General features: G+C 53.3%; 9 protein-coding genes across 9 annotated transcripts; 4 read left to right on the top strand and 5 right to left on the bottom strand.

The window, feature by feature from the left end:
* Positions 1 to 607: 607 nt before the first annotated feature.
* Positions 608 to 991, top strand: MAM_08160 (Thioredoxin-like protein; the record flags this gene model as incomplete). Its single annotated transcript, XM_040826958.1, has 1 exon — positions 608 to 991. The coding sequence occupies one exon, from the start codon at positions 608 to 610 to the stop codon at positions 989 to 991; it is 384 nt and encodes a 127-aa protein (XP_040675035.1).
* A 259-nt stretch (positions 992 to 1,250) lies between these two features.
* On the bottom strand, positions 1,251 to 3,526 carry MAM_08159 (ferric-chelate reductase; the record flags this gene model as incomplete). Its single annotated transcript, XM_040826957.1, has 6 exons — positions 1,251 to 2,220; positions 2,273 to 2,394; positions 2,446 to 2,507; positions 2,564 to 2,793; positions 2,860 to 3,197; positions 3,272 to 3,526. The coding sequence occupies 6 exons, from the start codon at positions 3,524 to 3,526 to the stop codon at positions 1,251 to 1,253; spliced, it is 1,977 nt and encodes a 658-aa protein (XP_040675034.1).
* A 1,797-nt stretch (positions 3,527 to 5,323) lies between these two features.
* MAM_08158 (Mannose-binding lectin) lies at positions 5,324 to 7,306 on the bottom strand (the record flags this gene model as incomplete). The annotated part of the gene is made up of 4 exons (XM_040826956.1): positions 5,324 to 5,527; positions 5,581 to 6,060; positions 6,272 to 6,617; positions 6,810 to 7,306. 4 exons carry the CDS (start codon positions 7,304 to 7,306, stop codon positions 5,324 to 5,326), a joined length of 1,527 nt encoding a protein of 508 aa, XP_040675033.1.
* A 1,599-nt stretch (positions 7,307 to 8,905) lies between these two features.
* On the bottom strand, positions 8,906 to 10,033 carry MAM_08157 (D-isomer specific 2-hydroxyacid dehydrogenase; the record flags this gene model as incomplete). The annotated part of the gene is made up of 2 exons (XM_040826955.1): positions 8,906 to 9,819; positions 9,850 to 10,033. The coding sequence occupies 2 exons, from the start codon at positions 10,031 to 10,033 to the stop codon at positions 8,906 to 8,908; spliced, it is 1,098 nt and encodes a 365-aa protein (XP_040675032.1).
* A 399-nt stretch (positions 10,034 to 10,432) lies between these two features.
* On the bottom strand, positions 10,433 to 11,327 carry MAM_08156 (3-hydroxyacyl-CoA dehydrogenase; the record flags this gene model as incomplete). The annotated part of the gene is made up of 3 exons (XM_040826954.1): positions 10,433 to 10,921; positions 10,980 to 11,232; positions 11,290 to 11,327. The coding sequence occupies 3 exons, from the start codon at positions 11,325 to 11,327 to the stop codon at positions 10,433 to 10,435; spliced, it is 780 nt and encodes a 259-aa protein (XP_040675031.1).
* Positions 11,328 to 12,204: 877 nt separating this feature from the next.
* Positions 12,205 to 13,443, top strand: MAM_08155 (rab like protein; the record flags this gene model as incomplete). The annotated part of the gene is made up of 3 exons (XM_040826953.1): positions 12,205 to 12,392; positions 12,463 to 12,592; positions 12,664 to 13,443. 3 exons carry the CDS (start codon positions 12,205 to 12,207, stop codon positions 13,441 to 13,443), a joined length of 1,098 nt encoding a protein of 365 aa, XP_040675030.1.
* A 687-nt stretch (positions 13,444 to 14,130) lies between these two features.
* Positions 14,131 to 14,486, bottom strand: MAM_08154 (uncharacterized protein; the record flags this gene model as incomplete). Its single annotated transcript, XM_040826952.1, has 2 exons — positions 14,131 to 14,315; positions 14,369 to 14,486. The coding sequence occupies 2 exons, from the start codon at positions 14,484 to 14,486 to the stop codon at positions 14,131 to 14,133; spliced, it is 303 nt and encodes a 100-aa protein (XP_040675029.1).
* Positions 14,487 to 15,768: 1,282 nt separating this feature from the next.
* On the top strand, positions 15,769 to 18,387 carry MAM_08153 (beta-mannosidase; the record flags this gene model as incomplete). Its single annotated transcript, XM_040826951.1, has 2 exons — positions 15,769 to 16,278; positions 16,336 to 18,387. 2 exons carry the CDS (start codon positions 15,769 to 15,771, stop codon positions 18,385 to 18,387), a joined length of 2,562 nt encoding a protein of 853 aa, XP_040675028.1.
* A 948-nt stretch (positions 18,388 to 19,335) lies between these two features.
* Positions 19,336 to 20,949, top strand: MAM_08152 (DUF500 domain protein; the record flags this gene model as incomplete). Its single annotated transcript, XM_040826950.1, has 1 exon — positions 19,336 to 20,949. One exon carries the CDS (start codon positions 19,336 to 19,338, stop codon positions 20,947 to 20,949), a length of 1,614 nt encoding a protein of 537 aa, XP_040675027.1.
* Positions 20,950 to 21,620: the final 671 nt, after the last annotated feature.

The raw sequence follows: 21,620 nt of genomic DNA, 5'->3' as shown, positions 1-21,620 counted from the left end.
GCGTGAATCCTAGCAGACAGTTTAGTTTTCGCCATCTTGGTGCGAGATAATCATTCATGACGCAAAATAACAAGTTTGCACCAAGTCATGATGGCGAGGCCCGACGTTGTCACGGTTGACAAGTGGGGCGAAAAGTGGCCGGCCTACTGTCATTGTGTGTATGGCAGCTAGGATCGCAGGATAATGACCAATCTGTGGCCTCAACGATTCCGAAACTGGAAATAGTTAGTTAGTTATCCCATTGTAAAAAGCAGAGCGTGGCGTGGTGTCGATCTCGTCTCTTGTGTTGAGTCTGGAATCTTCGGGCGGAGCGTGGCCACATGTATTTGGAGGAACGCGATTGATTGATTGATTACAAAGCCCCGCCAAGCCCCATCCAGCAGCAAGCAGCACCACAGACCATCCGAAAGCCTTCCTTCCCTCGTCTCTCGTCCTCGTACCGAGGAGTTTCACCAAGGAGCGGCTTCGTTCTGGACAGACATCCTTCCTGCACCAAACAGGACGACGGCTTCACCTCCACACACTGAACACGTACAGGCCACAGTCGCATACATTCACCCACCGCATCAGACAGCTCACGTGTCCAGATAAGGCCTCCCCACAGAAAATGGCCCAGGCAGTCCACCACATCAACTCTCTCGCGGAGCTGCAAGCCCTCTTCTCGTCGGCCATGTACGTCGCGGTTGACTTTTCCGCCGAGTGGTGCCAGCCCTGCAAAATGATTGGCCCCATCTTCCAAAAGCAGGCCGCCCAGCACGGCAGACCGGGCTTCTTGGCGTTTGCCAAAGTCGACGTCGACCGAGCCAAGGAGGTGGCAGAGAAGTACCGCGTCTCAGCTATGCCGACATTCATGTTCTTCAAGGAGGGGAAGCAAGTTGCTGTGAATGGCCAAGCCATGATTCGGGGCGCTGACCCCAAGTCGTTGGCAGCCGCGGCAGAGAAGCTCGCCGCTTTGGCGACCCAGAAGGCCGGGGAGGCCGGGAAGGCATAACGGCGCAAAGAGAGAGGGGGCGCTCGGGCTCGGGCTGCGGCTGTCGTGTGCAACGAGGCTCTGATAGTTCCTCTGGCGGCTCTCACTCTGGGCTTGCAGGTCGACAGATTGTATGCGACAACGTCATGAAGAATACGAGCATGTTGGATATTTCTCAGAAGCAGTGGCACTAAGTGTTTTATTTGTGAACAAGGCTCTGAGCGTGAATGATTCTATGCCGCGTCCATTGCAGTCGTAAGTCATGTCTCATGAGCGAGCGCTACCATCTGAAGCTCTCTTCGAAGTATTCCATCTGACACGGAAAAGTGGCCAAGCCTTGTACGACAGCCCTTCTGGCGTCGTCTGCCATCCTGGCTGGGCCACATGCAACAACCGCCAGACTGCATTCGCCTGCGTCTTCCGCAGCCGCGAGGATAATCGCCCTCGCGTTCGGCCGCCCGTAATGTCGCGACACTTTTGGTGGTATGTCCGCGCCCATGTTTCTCTCCGTCTCGGCAGAGAAGTACAGGTCGATGGCGAGACTCGCGTCGCCAAGAGCCTCTCCCACGTCATTCGAAAGAACGTCTGCTGCGAAGTCTGGCTCCCGCGTGGCCCAGTGAACGTGGGTAGACGTTGTTTGCTTGTTACATCCCGTCAGGACCTTGAGATAGGAGAGGGGCACGACGATGCCACTGCCCCCCACAACGAACAGGACGTGGTCGAATTGGTGTAGCGGCTGGCTGTGTCCGTATGGCCCGTCCATCAGCACCCGCAGTGACGCTGGTTGCGGGGACTCCTTGGCAGCCAGATCTCTCAGTCGAGACGTGAAGCTGTCGTATGGCCTGATGAGGAATAGGAGAAGCCTCGAGTCTGGCTCGGCAGTCTCCTGATACTCTGCGTTGACGACACCGGATTCGAGGAGAGGGGCTTGTTCGCCAAAGGATTTGCCTGGCGGGCTGGAGTCGGAAACAGATGCCACAGTGAAAGGGTGGCTTTCCCAGAATCGTTCGTCGTCGATGACTGAGAGATAACAATACGTCCCGGGTCGAACTTTGTACGCTCTGAAACGACAGGGAACATGGAGCCGCACAATGTTTGTGGACAGACTGTACGTGGCGGTGGCGACAGTCGGCTTTAGCGTCGGGTTGAAAAAGACGATTCGGAGGATGCGTAGGACTCTGTCAAATATCCACAGGAACACGGGGATCCAGAAAAAGGCGTCAAAATGGCCGTTGAAAATAGACACATGGCTATTGTAGGTCAACATTGTACTTGTTTGGGCAACCCATCCGAGCTACTCACCCGAGCATAGTGACCAGGACGACTGCGGACATGCCAATGTGCAACACGAGAAACAGCTCGTACCTTTGGCGCCGTAGCCAGTAGACGGAGCAAGCTATCAAGGCACACATAAACACCGTCGCCTGTACCATGTCAGCAATGGCTCGGGAGCCCCTGAAAACAACAGGACGTACCACTTCGCCAGCTACCCAGAACGTTCGCCTCCACCATGAAGCAAAATACGTCCACCCGCCGTCTGAGATGGAGTTAGCAAGGGACCCAATCAACACACGTCGGATCAGCCTGACGTACTGTACAGAATGAGCGCCGTATATCCCACCGAATGAACAACAGCCTGGAGCGTTGCGATCCTCGCAACCCAGCGATGAAAGTTGTTGTACGTGCCAAAGTCCCATCCCGTCAGCCAAATAGCAAAGTTGTTACGCATGCCAAAGAGCCAAATGACAGGAAAGTTGGCAAAAGAAATAATGCCCGTCCGGTCAGAAACATAGCGTAGCCATTGCCGCAAAGGCGACGGGAAACTAGGAGGAGCGTCAGCCGCATTCCGAGGAGGGAGGGCAACAAGACGGTAGGCCCGTAGCGCGTACTAAAGATTGACGGGTGTGATTTTGTACCCGTACATGCTGAAGGCGAGGTTCGCGATTGCAAACGCAGCAATGGTGAGGCTCTGCATCCGAGGAGGAATCGTCCCGCACCACACCTCCGTGGCGCATCTGTATCCAAAAGTGGCCGGTAGCAGAATCCTCCGCCTCATCCACGTTGCCGTCTCGGAGCGGTGTCCACGGCACAGTCGGTACGTCTTCAGGAAACGAATGGATCCGAGCACGACTCTGTTCCCGACGCCCAGGGCCACCACGACGATCCAAAACATGATCATGAAAGAGCCGTACAAAAAGTGGTAGTGCTTGACATATTTGATGGCGTCCTTTCGTCAGAGTCAGCACTAGCCCCCCTTTCCCCGGGCTGGCGGGAATGAACGGATAGGACACCCCCCCTTACCAAGGTATCAAACCAGGCTTTGTGAAGCTCAGAAGCGGGCAGCACGACTTCCTTGACCGTGTCGTTGGGCGCAAACGTCTCGTCGAGCCTGATGTGTCGCAGCCTCTCAATGTCGCCCGCCGTGTAGTTGGACACGATAGAAATCGGAGGAAGCGCACGCATGCCCGACCCGACACAGCTCTCGTTCAGGGCCGCCACCTCGGCGGCCCTTGCTTGTTGCTCGCAGAATACGTCCAAGCACAGATACATGGACATGACTGCCGTTTGGCTTCGACATATTTCGAGCCCCAAACTTGCCCGCGACTCGTCCGCATCGCCGAATCGCACTGGCGCCAGGGCATTCTGGCACGACTGGAGACATAAATCGGTGGATCGTGTGAGTGGTTGCGCTGCTGCGAGCCGACTTAGAATGCACCAGCAGAGTGCCGATGCCAGACGAGCCTTTGGGGCCATCTCATCTGCGCCGCCGACTGTGGAATGTCGTCTTTGCACAGTCAGACCGGCCGTTGGAAACGTGCGCCTTTTTCGTCTGGCCCATGCGCTTGGCGGAAGTCATCTGATAAGATTGATAAGGGAGCGACCCACATCGTGACCCCTTTTGGCGATCAAGGGGATAACAAACGCGGCCTGTGTCAGACGTTTTCAAAGTCCAACAAACATTCATTCATGACGATGCCTGATATTCTCAAAGACAGAACTGCATCACAGGAACCATCTCCAAGCCTAAAGTTTCATCCCTCAACGCCACTCCGTCTTCTCACCGGTGAGTTTCGGCCGAGAGTGGAGATGGCGTTGCGAGCATCATCAGCCATGCCGGTTTCAAGGTCCACATGGCGCCGTCAGCTCGTCTCCAATCATGGATCAGACAATGCCAAGGGTAGCTCCTGGTCTATAACCCTAACCCCAACCCGTCCTGAAAAGTGGAATTACTGCTAGATCGCGAACCCTTGTTGTCTACGACCTCAGTCTCGACAGGGGCCATGGTTGGAACTTAAAAGCAAGGCCTCCTTGAACACAGAGACGAGACTCTCTTTGCAGATGCCCCAGCATGAGCGGGCTGGTAGGTTCCATGTCGGCGAAGAATCGGCAACGTCGCACTCGCGCCGCCGGCTCGTACATAGTATCCGTATGCATTGAGACAGCTAGTTCTCTGCCGAAGAGTGATGCGAGTCCTCGAGGAAAAACAAGTATTCGGACCAGGCCGTGCTGCCGGGGCTTGACTGCTGTGAGTCTGTGACGGCGATGGGAACTCCTGGCCGGCTTGATGGCTGTTTCCTATCACAGAATGTCAAAAGCGACTCGACCTCTGCGCTGCGAGTGGTCACAAAACTTCGAGACAATCACTTATACGACGTTTTTTAACCGGAGTTGACATTCACGCACCTCCAAATATGGATCAACAACTACCAACTTCCAACACCGAACATGCAAGCTCAACCGAGTCACAACACATTCCTCCTGATGACCACATTTTCATCCATGCCGGCCGACGTGCCGTAAATTAATTCATCGGCTTCATTGGTCAATTATTCCCAGAACTTCAGTAAATGATATCAATACCACTTCTGCGTACACAGGACCCCCCCCCCCCCGATATGAGGTCAGACCAAAGTAACTACAGCGGGGGAACAGTCAAGGGTGGTAAATGCTTCAACGCTTGTCTCAACTCGGTCTCAAGCTTTACAGTTCGCGTGAATGGTTCGTGTGGGGGGGAATAAGAGCAGGTTCTTTGACAGCAATCTTCGTGTGCTCCTACTCTCAGCAGGTCCAGGTGAACTGCAATTCAAACAGAAAACGACACGAAGCAGAAATTAGACACACATAATTGGCTCCGATGTATCGCAAGATTCAGATCTGGAATACGTGCCGTGGGGCAACCTTTTTCCGCCTCAAGCCGCCGTGTACGTATGGAGGCTGGTGAAACATTCCCCCGACTGCCAGCAATATTTACTTGGTCGCCATTTGCGCAATGTACAGACAAGCGTCTAGCAAGCCGTAGTTACAGAGACGCTCATATCTAGTATCAACAATGAAGTATGTAGTGCTTGGGGGCTAAACGCACACAAGCCCAAGGCTTGATATGCCGCCTTGGGAGGTGTGAGCCATCATTGTTCCAAAGAAGCCTATTATGTCTGTCTCTGCCTCAGATGGACCAGTAGTGATAATGTCGTAACTATCTATTTCGCCATCCCTTGTCGGGCCGTCGGGGCTGTGAGTATTCTGCGAGCGGATAGCCCGGCCTTTGTTGGTGAAAATCTAGGTTTCTACAAGTCAGTCGAGTACTTGGATGAGTCCTGTGGAAGGCTCACCTGGAGGCTCGTCAGCAGCTCGGTACAAGGATCGCGAATGCCTTCGACTCTGGTAATCCGCTCCCCTCTTGCCCCGTCAATGGCCAGCGACGTCGTAGCCAGATTCTCGCCGGGTTTCAGTCCGTAGCGTGGTCTGGTGAACTCGGCTTGTTCCATTTCTTCTCCGTCGCTGCCGAACTGGAATGCTATAGAACGTACGTGCTTGTCTGCTGTGATGATGACCTTGTTGAGGTTTTGCAGCCGCTCCCCTCGAGCTCCGCCAAAGATGCAATAATGATACGGCTGCTCCGGAGGGCGACCAAGTTTGTTCAGTAAAACGTATTTCAGGCCCAGAGGCGGCAGTTCTGGGTACCAGATCTCCTTTTCGGGCACGACGAGCCGGTCCACGTGCCGGTCCTCGAGTGCGAAGCCCTCATGTTGTGAATCAGAAGGCCACGAATCGGAAGTAGAGCAAATAGCGATGCCGATGAGTTTGAATCCCTATATGCGGTCAGCTACAGCACACTGAAGCTTGGAGTGACGGGCGACAACTTGCATCGAAACTGCATCTGATCTTGTCAACGTATTGGGGGACTGGATTGCCGCCGCCAGAGGCCACGACAAGTCTGCGTTTTGGGAGCACGGCAGGCTCCCCGACCCATTCCAACGGCTTCACGGACTCTGAAAGGATGCGGAGCCCCCGAAGCCCTACATTATCGAGAGCGATGTCGAACCCTGTGATGGACTCTCCCGTGAGGGTCTGGTGACTGCAGGTGGATGAGGAGTGCTCTTCGGGTCGAAAGTAGCCCAGAGTCTTCTCCCAGTTGTTGACACCGCGGATGCGAATCCCAGATATGTAGCGCTCGTTAGCCAGCGTGACGAAGGAGAAGGAAGCATGCCTCGTGTGGCGAGGAAGCTCGACAACTTGATCGACGAGGCTCGTTACATTTGGCACCTTGCACAACGAGAGTCTCTTGTAGTTTGCCGCGTTCTGCCAGAAAGCCTCGTCTTTTCTGATATCTGATTCCGAGCCTCGCAGGAGCTTTTCGTTTTCATGTCTTTGATCTATGAGGTGACACATTGCGTGAGCCAATCGCCATGTTCGTCGCCGGTTTCTCGCCGTACGGCTGTTGTGGTTTTTCCTGCACAGCTGATACCAGAGATCCCACTGGTGACCCAGGCAACGGGGCATCGTCTCGTTTACATACCAGAACTCGCCGTCTGAAGCGAACCGAGATTTCCAGAATTACCGGAACCCTTGGCTTCCGTTGAAGAACGGATCGGCTAGTTGGAGGTTCCTCACGCTGGCACTGGGGAGGTAAAGTAGTATGTCTGAGACGATTTCGACAGGCAGCCTTCGTAACGAACTCTCCATCGCCGAGATACGTTGATGGATTTCCGGATCTTCAACGTGTAACTCGTCGGCGAATCCACCAATGAAGCGTTGTGCATCTTCAACAGGGTTGGACTGACGCTCAAGGCGTGCCGCAACGGCATGCAACTCTGCCATGACATTCGGGTCCATCGGATCTTCGTCATAGTGACAGTCGCTTCCTAATGAGAAAGTCTCTCTGTTATACAGGTTGAGGAAGCCCTGCTGCCCCTCGTGCGGCTCGAGTGGCTGCAGGCTTTCGTAGTTGTGTATCCAAACAGCGCCCTCGATGCTCAGAGGAAATGACGCCAAGATGTCGAAGATGGCCTGCACATGCGGTGTCATGTCGGTACACCCTCGAGACTCGCAAAGCATTTTGTAACAAGGTTCATGGATGGGATACCCGGGTCGGATTGGGCTCTCGTGGAACGGTCGGAAGCTATGGTGCAAGTCGTTGCACTCGGGCCGTTCGTTCGTGGTCACGCAGGCAATAATTAAAGAATATAGCTCATCGTGCCTCGGCGTCAGGAAGCCGTCGTCGTACGGGAGAGGTTGTGAGAGTAGGACATCGGTCGTCGGCGCCCTGTAATGGCTAAATACTCGCATCGTCAGCTATCGTGTGACGCAGAGGTTATTCGGGAGATGCAGAACCGCTCACATGTCGCCATGTTGGGACTTCTTATATACTACAGCAGTATTTGCATATGTTAGCTCGACCGTCAACGAAGTGCAGGTATGAATTACCAGCTATGGTGGGAACAAGGCAAAGAAATGCAGCAAGTGATGCATATTCCAAGCTTACCGGCACGGGCGTGACGCTCCTCAAGAAGAGCGAAGCCACACAGAAAACATGTCGTAGAAGGCATGACAAGGTGGTGAGTCGTTCTGATTCATGACAAATGTCGACGAGAAGAAATAACTAATCAAGGATGACGCTGCAAATCATCATCGCAAACCAGTAACAGGGCTGGGCGTGCGGAATCAAGAGAAGGTCCGGTCGTTAAATAGCAGACAGGGGCGTCGTATGAGCCAAGGACGCGTCTTTCATGATAAACTTGAGCTTCAATGACGCGAACAATAGTCGTGCCCAAGAGGAGTCCGGGCATTGTCCAGCAGATGTTCGCCCAGTCTGCCGGGTGAGCGCTTGCTCAATGCGCGTCTTGTCTTCTTTTGCAGCAGCTCCCCATTGTTGGTCGACGACTTTTCACCTTTCACCCCATGCGAGGATGCCCTTGGGCCTTGGCCATGAATGTTGGCCATGCGTTCAGTCTCTCGCTTTGGGCTGTTCTTCCAGACTGCTTGAGCTTGGCCCCTTCACTGGTCATGACGACGATCCGAGACATTTTTTTTTCGCGATACACTGGCTTCCCCGTGGCGAAGGGCGTCTTCACGCTTACACCGAGGCTGGTAAGTCGCCTTTCGTTTGACACGATGCAGTTGATGACCAGTTCGGACAACGCCGTGAGTCATTCCGTCGCGTGGCATTCCGCTGTCCGGATATTTCCGCAACGCAGGATCAGTCTCGTCAGAGCTCATTTTGTCCGCCGGCTGTTCCTGGATTCGCAACACAACTCAGCAGCAGAGTGCTGCCTATGGGCCACAATCCAGAACCGTCTGCACCAACGCCCGAGGACAAACAAAGAAGCTGATGCTGGGGTGACAGCCTGACAATTGTCAAAGAATTAGTTAACTTTCCATAAATGAACGCAGATTCAGAACCCTATTATTTATTGCCTTGTCAGCATTCCAGCCCAGTGGCCGCGGGCGGGCTGTGAAGCTCGTCTTGAACTTGGCTGTTATGAAATGACATGAAAATACTCAGCAGTCGTTTTCGGCTCGTAACGCATGCGCCCAAGATGTACTTGCATTAAGGTATTGTGAAGCTGTAGTGTTGCTATGCACCCCTGAGAGGTCTCTTTTCTCGTCAGACAGAAGGTTGTTCCTCAGACCTGGTCAAAATCGTGACTTGACCTCCTAGTACATCGTCTTCTTCAAAGCCTTCCCCTCAGACCATGCCACCAAATCATCCACCTGCTGCTCGTAAAACCCATTGATGGTCCTCTCCTCCACGTACGCAACGTGCGGCGTAAGAAGCACTTGACTCTTGCCAAGTGTACCCCAATCCGACCTCCGCCACTCACTATCCTTGGGCAACGGCTCTAGGTCAAAAACATCCAACGCAGCGCCTCTAATCTTGCCAGCTTTGAGAGTGTCCAGCAGGTCCCTCTCCACTACCAAAGGTCCCCGGGAGGTGTTGACGAAGAAGGACGAGGGCTTCATCCTCGACAGGTCTGCCCCCGTGACCAAGCCCCTTGACCGGTCCGACAAGACCAAATGAACAGAAATCACATCCGCCGCGCTGAACAACTCCTCGCGGCTGACAGCTTTGAAAGTCCTTTCGCCATTTGTCTGCTCTGCAGGCAATCCCTGCTCCTTGGCTTGGGCATCCGCCGCCTCTTGGGTCAAGTTGGTACTCCAAGCGATAATCTTCATGCCGAATGCCACACTCATGATACGCGCCACAGCGCCACCCAGGCGGCCTAGACCGACGAGGCCAAGCGTTTTCCCCGATACGCTCGTGACAGGGTTTGTCTGCCAGGCACCGGCCTTGACGGCTGCATCGTTCTGCGCAATACTTCTAGTGACGCTGAGAATCAGGGCGATGATGTGCTCGGTGGTACTGTCCACCGGCCCCAGCTTATTGTCCGAGGCGGCGGTGACGGGTATGCCACGCTTCTGGGCAGCATCCATGTCGATGGCTTTGTTGCGGCCACCACAGCTCAGGATGAGTTTAAGATTCGGGAGACGGTTTATTAGATCTGCTGGCAGGGGCGTGCGTTCCCGCATGGTGGCTGTGATTCTCGCTCTATGAGCTGAGTCCTGACTGTCTGATCACAGTGCTCGAAGAGAGGACTCACATATAACATCAAAGGGCTCCAGTCTTTTGACAATGTCATCCTTGACAGCTTGCGGCGTAGCTGGGTGATTATACGGAAGAAGTGTATCAGGGTAATAGGTCACGGCGAAGTTGGAATCCAGCTTGTTGAAGTGAGGGGGTGCGAAGCCCTGGTAATCGTCAAGAACTGCTACGCTTGTTACCATGTTTGCCGCAATTGGTGCAAGTCCTTTTCTTCTTCGGTCAATGATCGAGATCTGACGATATTTTGTACTTTTGTGTAGTTCATCGCCGAGATGTGATCGTCAGGAAGACTTCGAATGATGACGCCATCTCCGACAGTCGGTCGGATGTATGAGCACTGTGTGGCACTGTCCGATATCGCTCCGCCCAGCAGTTGCTCGCATGGAAGTCGATTGTTTCCAAGCATGCATATCTGAGCATCAAATAGGGCTTTGTTTCAGCATCATGCCGGCGGGATATTTTTTTGTCTCCGAATCTATCGCGGTGCGCCATCCTAGTCATGGTTGCTGGACCAGGAGGCGAGGACACACTGCCCACCATCGAATCGCACAAATGGCTTCATTGAACAACGACTGCCAATTCTAAATCTTGCTCGGCCTTGACCCGCCGTCCAGCCTAATGACAGTGCCATTGAGCATAATGTTCTCAATGCAGTGCTTCACCAGCGCCGAGAACTCCTCCGGCCGTCCCGATCTCTTGGGGAATTCAAATGTAGCCTCCAGCGACTTCCTCACTCTGCCGCTCATCATGCTAGTCATTCTCGTCTCAAACAGCGAGGGTGCAATCGTCACCACGCGGATACCGAGGCGCGCGAGATCTCGAGCCATGGGCAACGTCATGGCTGCAACAGCACCCTTACTGGCCGAGTATGAAATCTGGCCCTTTTGGCCGTCGAAAGCGGCGGAACTAGCGACCATGATGACTATGCCGCGCTCTCCGTCGGCGCCCTCGTCTGTTTTGGCTATTTCAGCGACACCTTGGCGGACAAGGTCCAGAGTGCCGCGCAGATTGACGCCCAGGACGAAGTCAACGTCGTCGAGGCTGAATGGGGCACCATTTCGATCTAGGATCTTGTAGGAATTAGGCTACTAGTTCTCATCTTGTAGATGTCGCGTTTTCTCAACATACCGTTGCCGGGGTCGAGACTCCCGCCGCAGGAATGACACCTCCAATCGGTTTGTTCGAAGCCTCGGCCCACTCAGCTGTACCTTGAACGGCTTTGGTGATGCTCTCCGTGTTCAAAACATCGCAGACAAAGAACTTGGCAGATGATCCAATGTCCTTGACCAGTTCATTTCCATCGTCGTTCATGTCGAGAATGGCAACGTTGGCGCCGTTTTTGACGAGTTCAAGAGCGCACGCTTTGCCCAGGCCCGACGCTCTGTGAGAGTGTCAGTAAGCATGTGAAAGGAGTCGTGGGTCCGGGGCGGCTGCATACCCTCCAGAAATGAGAAACGTGCGGTTCTCAATCTTCATGATGATGAATTCTACTTGAATCAGTGGCAGACGGACGAAATTGCGTTGTCAATGAAAAACGTTGTTCGTCTGGTGCTCACTGTTCACCAGATTCGAGACAAGGAACCTCGGCTGATCAAGGAAAATGAGCAGGAAATCGCCCCCGTAAATTGCCTTTTTGGGCCAGCTACAGTCTCTGGCAGCTTACAAACATATGAGTATACTCTAATTTTTGGCGGTGGATCATCATATATTTACGCGGTAGGCCGGTACTTGCTTGGTCAAATACCTTTTGCCCGTACTGTATCTCACACTGTACAATCAGCCTGCTCGGGAAAAGGCTGTATTGCTTCACGACATGAAGCTTCTCCTTTTGAGTACATTTTTCAACACGGGGTGTACAGGAAGCCGAATCATTGTTCCTCTCTCACGGATCGAACATGCTGTGCTAGATTGATTCCTTTCCTATGTCATTTTGGAAGAGTACTGTTTGCAAGCGTTACTCAAAGAAAGTGGTCCGCATACCCTTCCTTTGAGCTCACATTATAAGGCGGGAGAAAGTTTGTTGTTGTGATCATCTTGCTTTCTGAAATATGAACATGAAAAGTCTGGCAGCTTCACACTCGACGAGTCGTCGATCAAACGCATAACTGTGACACTTACAGTACTCCGTACAAGGTGTTCCCAGTGACGCGCTTAGTCATCTCCACTGGTCTCGGTCGCGCGTCGTCCTCATTTCACGTCCATCTCACCTCGCCAATCAGTCCACACTACACCGCAACCAGCACCCTTTTACTCGCCGCTGGTCGAGAATTTCAACATATATCCCTCTTTCGAATGCACCTCAGCATCAGCTTGGAACTGGTCCGGTCGAACTGTCTGCAACCTGCTGCCCGGTATGACGAGACCACGAGGTTCCTCCGGTGCGAGTGACGATAGCACGGGCACGCCCCGCGATCAGGTGCGCTTACGAGGCCTCGGATCGCTCGGAATCTTTGTGATGGCGCTGACGATGATGCAGGAACTGGGGAGCATGTACGATTATCTGGCCAAGATTATACTCCTTGGACCCAGCGGCACAGGAAAGTAAGTAGCTTTGGGCTGGCGAAGTACATGTGCCAACTTGATCAGAGCTCCGCTTACAGACTTGCGACAGATCCTGCTTGCTACATCGCTTCATTAAAAATGAGTGGCGCATTTTGTCGTCGCAAACCATTGGCGTCGAGTTCGCGAGCAAAATTGTCAAGGTCGGAACGGGAGCGCGGAGGAAACGAATCAAGCTCCAGGTGCGAGGACAGCTCCCTATACCTAAATATTGACTTTCCTGCCAACACACACTCTAACTGGCTGCACTCAGCTATGGGATACTGCAGGCACGGAACGGTTTCGATCGGTTTCAAGATCATATTATCGTGGCGCGGCCGGTGCCATCTTGGTCTACGACATTACATCACACGCATCCTTCAGGGATATTCAACCTTTCCTCAACGATGCGCGGGCGTTGGCTTCACCGAACTTGAGTCTGATGCTTGTTGGAAACAAACTTGACCTGGCTTCAGAATCGTTGATCGATGCGGGCTTGCCACCGCCAACACCAAGCAGTGTTGATTCAACCTCTACAATTACAGCCGGTGGTGCGAGCTCCCTCTCAATATCTACCACGAGCACAACTGGAACAATCACGGGCAGGGACCGCGTCGGCTCCATTAGCGCTGGTACGCACCAGCGAGCAACAATTGCCCCTGACGGACGAGAAATCAGCACATCGGAAGCAACTCGGTGGGCGAGCACTGCAGGAATTTCTGTAGTGACAGAAGTCAGCGCCTTGAACGGCGAGGGTGTAGAAGAAGTGTTTGCCCGCCTCGCACGCATGATCTTAACCAAGATCGAGCTGGGAGATATCGACCCCGATGACCCCATGAGCGGCATACAATACGGCGACGGTGGTGCCTGGAACACAGCCAGTGACGGCGGTAGTATTAAGAGCTCCATGACGGGCGCTACCGTAGACGACGGTATAAGCGGGCTACGGCGTCGCAAGCGGGGGAGGAACAGGACTCAGAACTGGGGGTTAAGGGAGTGGGAGGAAGTGTTTACGCTAAGCAGCCGCAATCGAAGAGGCGGAGGTTGTTGCTGATTGGGGAGACTCATGTGCTGCCAGTCTTGGTTTCTCACCAATCATGCATGTTGTTTTGTGCGATTCCATTTGCTACGTTCAGCGTTGCCGGCGTTTGGGAATAGATGTCTCGAGAAGAGACACTGCTAGAAGAGGCGGCTGAGAGGCAGTTTGTCGTTCTCTTTTCCTGGACTGAAGTTCCCTCGATTGTCCTCGTCCTAATTTTGTTCACGCTGGCATACTTGACTCCAGAATAATGATATCCTATGAGCACACGATAATCAAACCTAGCCGCTCCAAATATCCAGTATGCCCGCTGCGTTTGATCTGTTTGCTTCCCTTTTTTTGACAAATCAGTTTCTATTGCTGCGCTTGTGGAATGTTGGCAGTTTGACGGGTAAATGAGGGCACAGAATGGTACTCCTGAGCCCAACACGCTATTCTAGTAGTGGTCATCATGTTCTACAAAGGGTTGTATCTCATTGGAAATGAAGTCATCCCAAGATATACTGGACAGCTTGTATTTAAAGGAATGAAGCCCTGCTTGTAGATGGCCGCGCTTAGACTCCAACAGAGAGCTACACACAACGGCGACGAGCTGCTTTGCTAACGATATACTGCCCAAGTACTCCTCAAAGAGTTACGCTGCTGGCCGTGAGATTGTCCCCCAATCGGCGAAGATTGCATCAACTCGACCACGAGCTACATCTAGTTGTTGCATGTATCATTGGCACCGTTGGTTCCAGCAATACAGCCCTGCTCGCAGATGTCGAGCCACACAACGCCAGCATCAGGTTGGCAAATGAACAAAGAGTTTTCAAGATGGGTTCCAGTTTGAGGCTGTCCAGCAACGCAGAGAGCGCCTTCGACTGTACTTTCGGCATATCCAAAGTCTGCGAGTGCGGTTAGTTTTGTCAAGCCGGGCAGAGAGGTTGTTGATGCTCACACCAATTCTGAAGAGAAGAGCCACAGTATAATTGGCCGGCATCGCAGTTATGCAAATTCGCCTCGACAAACGAGACAATGACGGCCGTGGCGGCAAGCGAAACAGGAAGCTTAACCATTTTGAATAAGTAGTCGACCTTTGAGCCTCGGATCAAGTTTTCTTGGGAAGAAAGACCAGAGAAGACGTAATTGACCTTGGAAGTTTGCAGAGGAAGACGGATGGCACTTTCATGATTTCACACGCCACGTCTGGTGGTAGACGAGCTCAGCTGTCATTGCAGAAAGTGACTAAGAATTCGGGGCATTCTCTGACTACCCGTATCACGGTCACAGTTCAGACTAAGCGGCAAGTGTCAGTTATGGTCTTGATGTGGATTAAAAAGCTGACAAAATGTACGTTATCCTCCTTGGATAAATTCTCCGCGGACCTCGAGTGTGCTTGGTTGACAGGTTTTGCATGGTGAGTCGCGCTATGGATCCTTTTTGGTGATTTTGCATGACACCACTTTTCGGTGTATTTCATGCTGTCCTTTTGAGACTTCAGACATAGGTTTGAAGCGTAGACCTTTATATGCCAGCAAAGAGTTATGCTCTAAGCAAGATGCAGTGATTCAGCGTACTCCCTTCTCCCTCTTTATCCTTCGGCGCATCGTGATTCTGGGTCACGATTCGTGCTAGTGCGCAGTCGACGAAATTACCATGACTTATAAGTTCCCGATGTAATTGGACTGCGTAGATGTCTGTCTCGTGGGTCATGGACTCATGGTTACTGGAGCCATAAGTAATCACGCTGCGTCTGCTGCGCTGGCAGTGCTGATATTCTGCCGGTCCAAGCTTCTCCTTTAGCCTCTCGTACTTGAGATTTTATGATTATACTTTTCATCATTCGCAGTCGCAATTCTCATATCGCGGGTTTTACCATGCAGCCGCGTTCTGTATCCCTTGGCCAACGAGCTCCCGCAGTAACTTATTAGTTAGGATGTTTCAAGCTAGCGCCGTCATGAATTGCCGTCTATGGTACCAATTGATCTATTCACTGATGGAACCGGATATAGAGGATAGATGAGAAGCATCAAATTTCAGAATGACAAGTACGCATACAAGAATACGTGTATCATACCACTCTCGATACCTGCATACCATTTGTCTTTGGTTGCTCCTTCTCTGATGGTCATTCCTCAGGAAATACAATTACCTCGCTGCCCCTCACTGCCCCTCCCTTCCCTCGCCCCTCCTTCATCGCCGCCAGGCCGATAGCTTACCAATTTAATGACAGTGGAACATCTCCATAAGTTGATTGTATCAAGCCAAGTCCAAAAGGCATTCTCTTTTCCTTCCATCGTCAGCCGCTTCATTGCTGTCGGTGCCAGTTACAGACCAACTGTTTGAAGTCTCGTCGCAATGCATACGCGGACCGTCATCCCCATCGACAAGACCTGGCATTTCAAGCCAGCCGACAGGGACGATGCTCCATATATGGCCGTGTCTCAATTTCCTACAAACATTCATCTTGATCTTCTTCACCATAAACTCATTCCGGATCCCTATATCGGCCAAAATGAGGATGAAGTTCAGTGGGTGGGCGAGACGGCCTGGGTATACAAAGCAGCCTTCTCTTCACCAGAGATAAATGGCAAGGCCAAGGCCGTACTCGTCTTCGATGGGCTTGATACTTTTGCCAAAGTCGCCCTCAACGGCAAGGTGATACTGGAAACTGACAATATGTTTGTTTCTGAAAGAGTTGAGGTAACCGATGTATTGAAAAAGACCGGTGACAACGAGCTGGTTATCACATTTGCTTCTGCGTATCTTCATGGCTGGAAGGAGGTTGAGAAGCACCCAAATCACAAGTGGGGTTGCTGGAATGGCGATAATTCTCGTCTTGGTGTCCGCAAATCCCAGTACCATTGGGTAAGATGTATCACTCACGTCATTTAGCCCAAGGCCACGGTTGCTAATACCTTTCAGGGCTGGGATTGGGGTCCTGAACTGATGACCTGTGGTCCATGGCGACCGGTTCACTTGGAATTGTACGAATCTCGCGTGGGGGACTTGTATGCTGAAATTGACGTTGATTCCTCTCTCAAGAGCGTCAGAGTGGTGGCTCATGCTGCAATCGAGGGTACCGGCTCCAGTGTCCGCTTTAACATATCTCTGGGCGACAAGACCGTCGCGTCCGAGACAGTCGACATCAAGGACGACGAGGCTGTGGCTACATTCAAGGTCCAAAACCCCGAGCTCTGGTATCCAATTCGATATGGCAGCCAGCCACTTTACACTGTCAAGGCAACATTGCTGGACGGGAAAACCGAAGTAGACTCATCTTCCAAGAAGATCGGTCTACGCAGAGCTGAGGTGATCCAGCGGCCTCTCCTTGATCAACCAGGGACGACTTTTTTCTTCCAAGTGAACAACATTCCCATTTTTTGCGGAGGCAGCAACTGGATTCCTGCGGACAATTTCATCCCTCGTATATCAAAGGAACGATACTACGATTGGGTCAAGATGGTAGCTACTGGCAACCAACTTATGCTCCGTGTATGGGGCGGGGGGATCTATGAAGAGGAGTCTCTCTACGATGCATGTGATGAGCTTGGTATCTTGGTCTGGCAAGATTTTATGTTTGGCTGTGGGAACTATCCGGCGCATAACAACTTTCTGAAGTCAGTCGAGCGAGAAGCCCGGGAAAACGTCAAGAGACTGCGACATCACCCTTCAATAGTTATTTGGGCGGGAAACAATGAGGATTATCAGTATGCTGAAAGTGAAAGGCTCAACTACGATCCTGAGGATGATAATCCCGACAATTGGCTACATACAGATTTCCCTGCACGATACATTTACGAAAAGATCCTACCGGACGTGTGCAAGGCACTGGTACCGGATACTTACTATCATCCCGGAAGTCCTTGGGGTGGTAAAAACACTTCTGATCCAACCATTGGTGATATTCATCAGTGGAATGTCTGGCATGGCTCACAAGAGAAATATCAAAATTTTGACAAGCTTGTTGGAAGATTCGTATCCGAATTCGGAATGGAGGCATTCCCGTCCATCAAAACCATCGATTCATACCTACCGAAGGGTAAGGACGACCCTGAACGATTTGCTCAGTCCTCTACTGTCGACTTCCACAACAAGGCTGCTGGCCATGAGCGCCGCCTCGCTTCATACTTGGCGGAGAACATTCGCTACGCCCCCGATCCTTTGGAGTACTACATATATTGTACGCAGCTGATGCAAGCTGAGTGCATTGCGTCGGCCTACCGACTGTGGAAGCGAGAATGGAGAGGTCCCGGACGTGAATACTGCGCCGGTGCTCTTGTGTGGCAGATGAACGACTGTTGGCCGGTGACATCTTGGGCGATTTGCGACTATTATCTGCGCCCAAAATACGCATACTACGCGGTCAAGCGAGAGATGTCACCCATCTCGGTGGGCATGACAAGACGAGAGCACACCCACGCCAGGGACAAGTACACTCGAGTTCACATTGTGAAAGAGATCAAGATTGAGATTTGGGGTTCCAACCTGAGCCTGGAGGACTCCACAGCAGACTGCGTTGTGAAGGCATGGGATGTAGAGACGGGGCGTGAAACATTTTCACAGACTGTCTCAGCAAAACATTTCTTCCCGGCAAACGCCTCGACCGAAATCATCTCGATGAACGTTCCCGTCACCAAGAAGAATGCGGGCGAGGAAGGTCGAACAGTGGTGGCAGCGTATTTATACCAAGAAGGCAAGCAAATCGCCCGCTATGTCAACTGGCCAGAGCCACTCAAGTACTTGCACCTTCAGAAGCCAAAGCACCTGAAGGCGGAGCTTTGCGCGACAAGCACTGCAATTGAACTCAGCGCCGAAGTGCCGGTCAAAGGCGTCGCAGTGGAGTGCGACGACGACAATGTCAGGTTTGATGATAACTTGATCGACATTGTGCCAGGTGAAATTGTGTCTATTGGTGTGAAGGGAGTCACCAAGAACACTAGATTTACGACGCAGTACCTGAACATGTTGAGTTGAAGGTAAACATTCATGAAAATGACTACAATAATAGAAGAGATTAGCGTATGGATTGAACCGAAAGTTCTACAAGGTTGCTAGTATCGTTGCCGATGTTTGCCAGGATGTCAGCCTCGACAACAAGAGGGTGCCAGAGACCTAGAACGGCCGGAATGGTCAATCCGTAAAAGAGGTAGCAATTGAATTGACAAAGGTACCAAACGCTTGGCAACTACAGAGAAATGGCATGGGACTTGGTCACTGTGCAGGTCGATTCTTAGGCTGGTGAGTTGGAAATTGGCGAGACGGATTGCCGTCGAGGTTGATCAAAGATGTGCCCAGTGTCGCGGACTCTTGGTTGTCCACAGATACATTGCGCTCCAATTACACCGTCGAGCACAGGTAGTACTCCCAATGCGATTGATTCAGCGCGCCATCCGGCAGTCCCCCACGGGAACTTTACAAAGTACGCGATGGCAAACTCGTCAGATACAGCAGCACGTTGGCTCCGGACGAGGCCCATGGGAGCGGTTTAGCGGCGCGGGTGGGCCTGCAAAGACGTCGCACCGCTCTGGTTCTTGGCAAATGAGAGGCAGTCGTACTTGCGATGGTTTTCTGCTAGGGAGACGGATTCATCAGCCATGTAAGCAGGGGGGACGAACCAGGCGGGTTTGGGGAACCAAATGTGCAGACTTGCAAGCCTCCATGCACCACGGCCGGAGCTCCGGCAATGTCAATCCACGTCGGCACAGGCGGAGGCGGAGTGGATCGCTGCGTCTGCTGCGTACTTACTTGAGCAACCTGTAACTCGGTCCAAGTACGTACCACAGAAAGTGTAAGCCAACACCGCTGACCTCGCGGGCTCCCTCTCTTCCGGCCGTTTGCGACACAAGGAGCCCTTGGTTTTGTCCCTCACACTACCCCGCGGCAGAGGAGCGGACAGAAGAACTCCGAGGGATGGCGTCGAAAATGCAAAAGGTCAAGTCGAGATTGCCCTCGTGGGACACGACCAAGATCCAGGGCAAGAAGGGCTTCGACAAGGCCTGGGCACTGTTGGATAAGCTCGGCGCGCCGGTCAACCGGTGGACGAACAAGATTGGCAGCGAGGCATTCTGGCCGACGACGCTGGATAAGGAGACTTACAAGGCGGCCAGGATTTTGAGATCCTTCTGCAGTGAGCTCCCGCCCTCCCGTTTCTCACCTGACGATTCTCCTTTTGTTTGCCCCTTCTTGTCCTGTCTTGACTCGGCTGACACGACGGCAGAGGATGGCTTCTACACGGACGACGAGCCGTCCAACGTTCAAGGCGGGCCCGAAAAGGCGCCCAAGGTGGTTAAAAAGATTCCGGCAAAGGTCGTAGAGAATGCCGTCGGGCTGGCTATATTCACCACGATGCGCACCGGGCTCTGGATCTCGGGCGCCGGCGGATCCGGCGTCCTTGTCGCCCGTCACGAGGACGGCACGTGGTCGCCCCCGTCGGGCATCATGCTGCACACGGCCGGGCTGGGCTTCCTCGTCGGCGTCGACATCTACGACTGCGTGCTGGTCATCAACAACCGCAAGGCGCTCGACGCATTCACAAAGATCCGCGCCACGCTTGGCGGGGAGATTTCCGCAGTTGCCGGCCCCGTGGGCGTGGGCGGCGTGCTCGAGAACGACGGCAGGTGGAAGCAGGCCAACCGGCCCGTCTTCACCTATCTCAAGTCGCGGGGGTTCTACGCCGGCGTCCAGGTCGACGGCACGGTTGTCGTTGAGCGGACCGACGAGAACGCCCGCTTCTACGGGGAGAAGATTGGCGTGGCGGACATCCTGGCCGGAAAGGCGAGCCACCCGCCGCCCGAGATCAAGGTGCTCATGGAGACGCTCAAGGCGGCGGAGGGCAAGGCGGATGTGGACGGCGCCATGATGGACGAGCTGGACGCGCAGCTTGCGCCGGGGGACCTCAGTATCCACGAGCCCGACACGGGCATCTTTGGCGTCCCGGGGCCAGACGATCCCGACCCGTACGGCGTGCACGCCCTGGAGAGGGAGGGCCTGGAGATACTGGAGGCCGGGACGAGGCGGCGGCCGTCAAGCATGCAGTTCGAGTACCGCCCCAGCCCGTCCAGCCCGACCCATGGCAGATTCTACCAACGGAGCATGGAGACTGCCGTCGGAGGGACCAACGCCGTGGTTGCTGCGTCGGGGTCGAATCCGCCCTCGAGGCGGGCCACCAATGGGTATGCTTCTTTGGACGCCGGGACGCAGACGGATGATATCATTGTTGTCAACGGCCGCTCCGATGACGGCTTTATACGGCAAGACGTACAGCACAGGGACGGGTCTCGCGAGCCCGACAACTTCTATCCCGTCACAGACGGCGAGGACGACGTCTTCGTGAACGGGGGTAATCCGTGGAAATCGAGTGAGGTGGGCAGAGATTCTGGCGTTGCGATGGACGAGGCCGAGAGACTGAATCTGGCGAGAGAGGCTGACGGGTCTGCGGGGAGGAAGACAGGGGATGTAGACGAAGAAGCCCACGGGCCTGCATCGCAGAAAGCCCGCCGTGAGCTGCCGCCATTGCCACCGCGGAAGTTGACGTAAAGCTTGATAGATGCTCCCGAGTCGCAATTTTTTTTTTGTTACTGGATAAAAAGAGCGACTCCTGACCAAGACGTGCTTGCCGCTCGGATACCTTCAGTGCAGAGTTCCCATACCGATACGTTGCTGTGCCGGCGGCCAGCGGTGCCTGTTCGACGAACCAAGGGGTCTAGGTCGGTGGTAGCATAGACACATCGGCCAGCTTGCTGGCTTTGTCGTGAGACGGCGGTCTAGTTGACAGGTCTTTTTCGATTGTTGCGATGACCTTGAAATTTTTCCGCCTCTGAGAGGGAGAGCTCAATGCCTGACGCTTTGTTCTGGTGAGCTTCTCGTGCAGGTGGTGGTGGAATGTCGAGGCCCGAGGGTGAGTTTGTGATGTTTTTTGGCGATGGCCACGGTGTGCGACACGTCCAGTGTACAAATGCTTTGGAAGCCAAGTAGATTCACATCAGAAGAAACGGACAAGCCGGCTGTATCCTGGCAGGCAAACACAAACGGATCTCTCCTGTCGTTCATGGTCTGGGATTTTGAACTGCACATGGACGTCCCTGGTTCAGATTTAAAAGGCAGCGGGGCTGACTCAGCAACCGCATGCAATGCTTCCAAGCCTTGGCGTCGCATCATTCTTTGTCCTTTTTTCTTTTCTCCCTTTTGTTTCCCAATCAGTGCAGGCA

Source organism: Metarhizium album (genome assembly GCF_000804445.1).
Source record: "Metarhizium album ARSEF 1941 chromosome Unknown scaffold_45, whole genome shotgun sequence".
Lineage (NCBI taxonomy): Eukaryota > Fungi > Ascomycota > Sordariomycetes > Hypocreales > Clavicipitaceae > Metarhizium > Metarhizium album.
The sequence above is the reverse complement of the archived record's forward strand: the minus strand, read 5'-3'. Positions and strand labels throughout refer to the sequence as shown.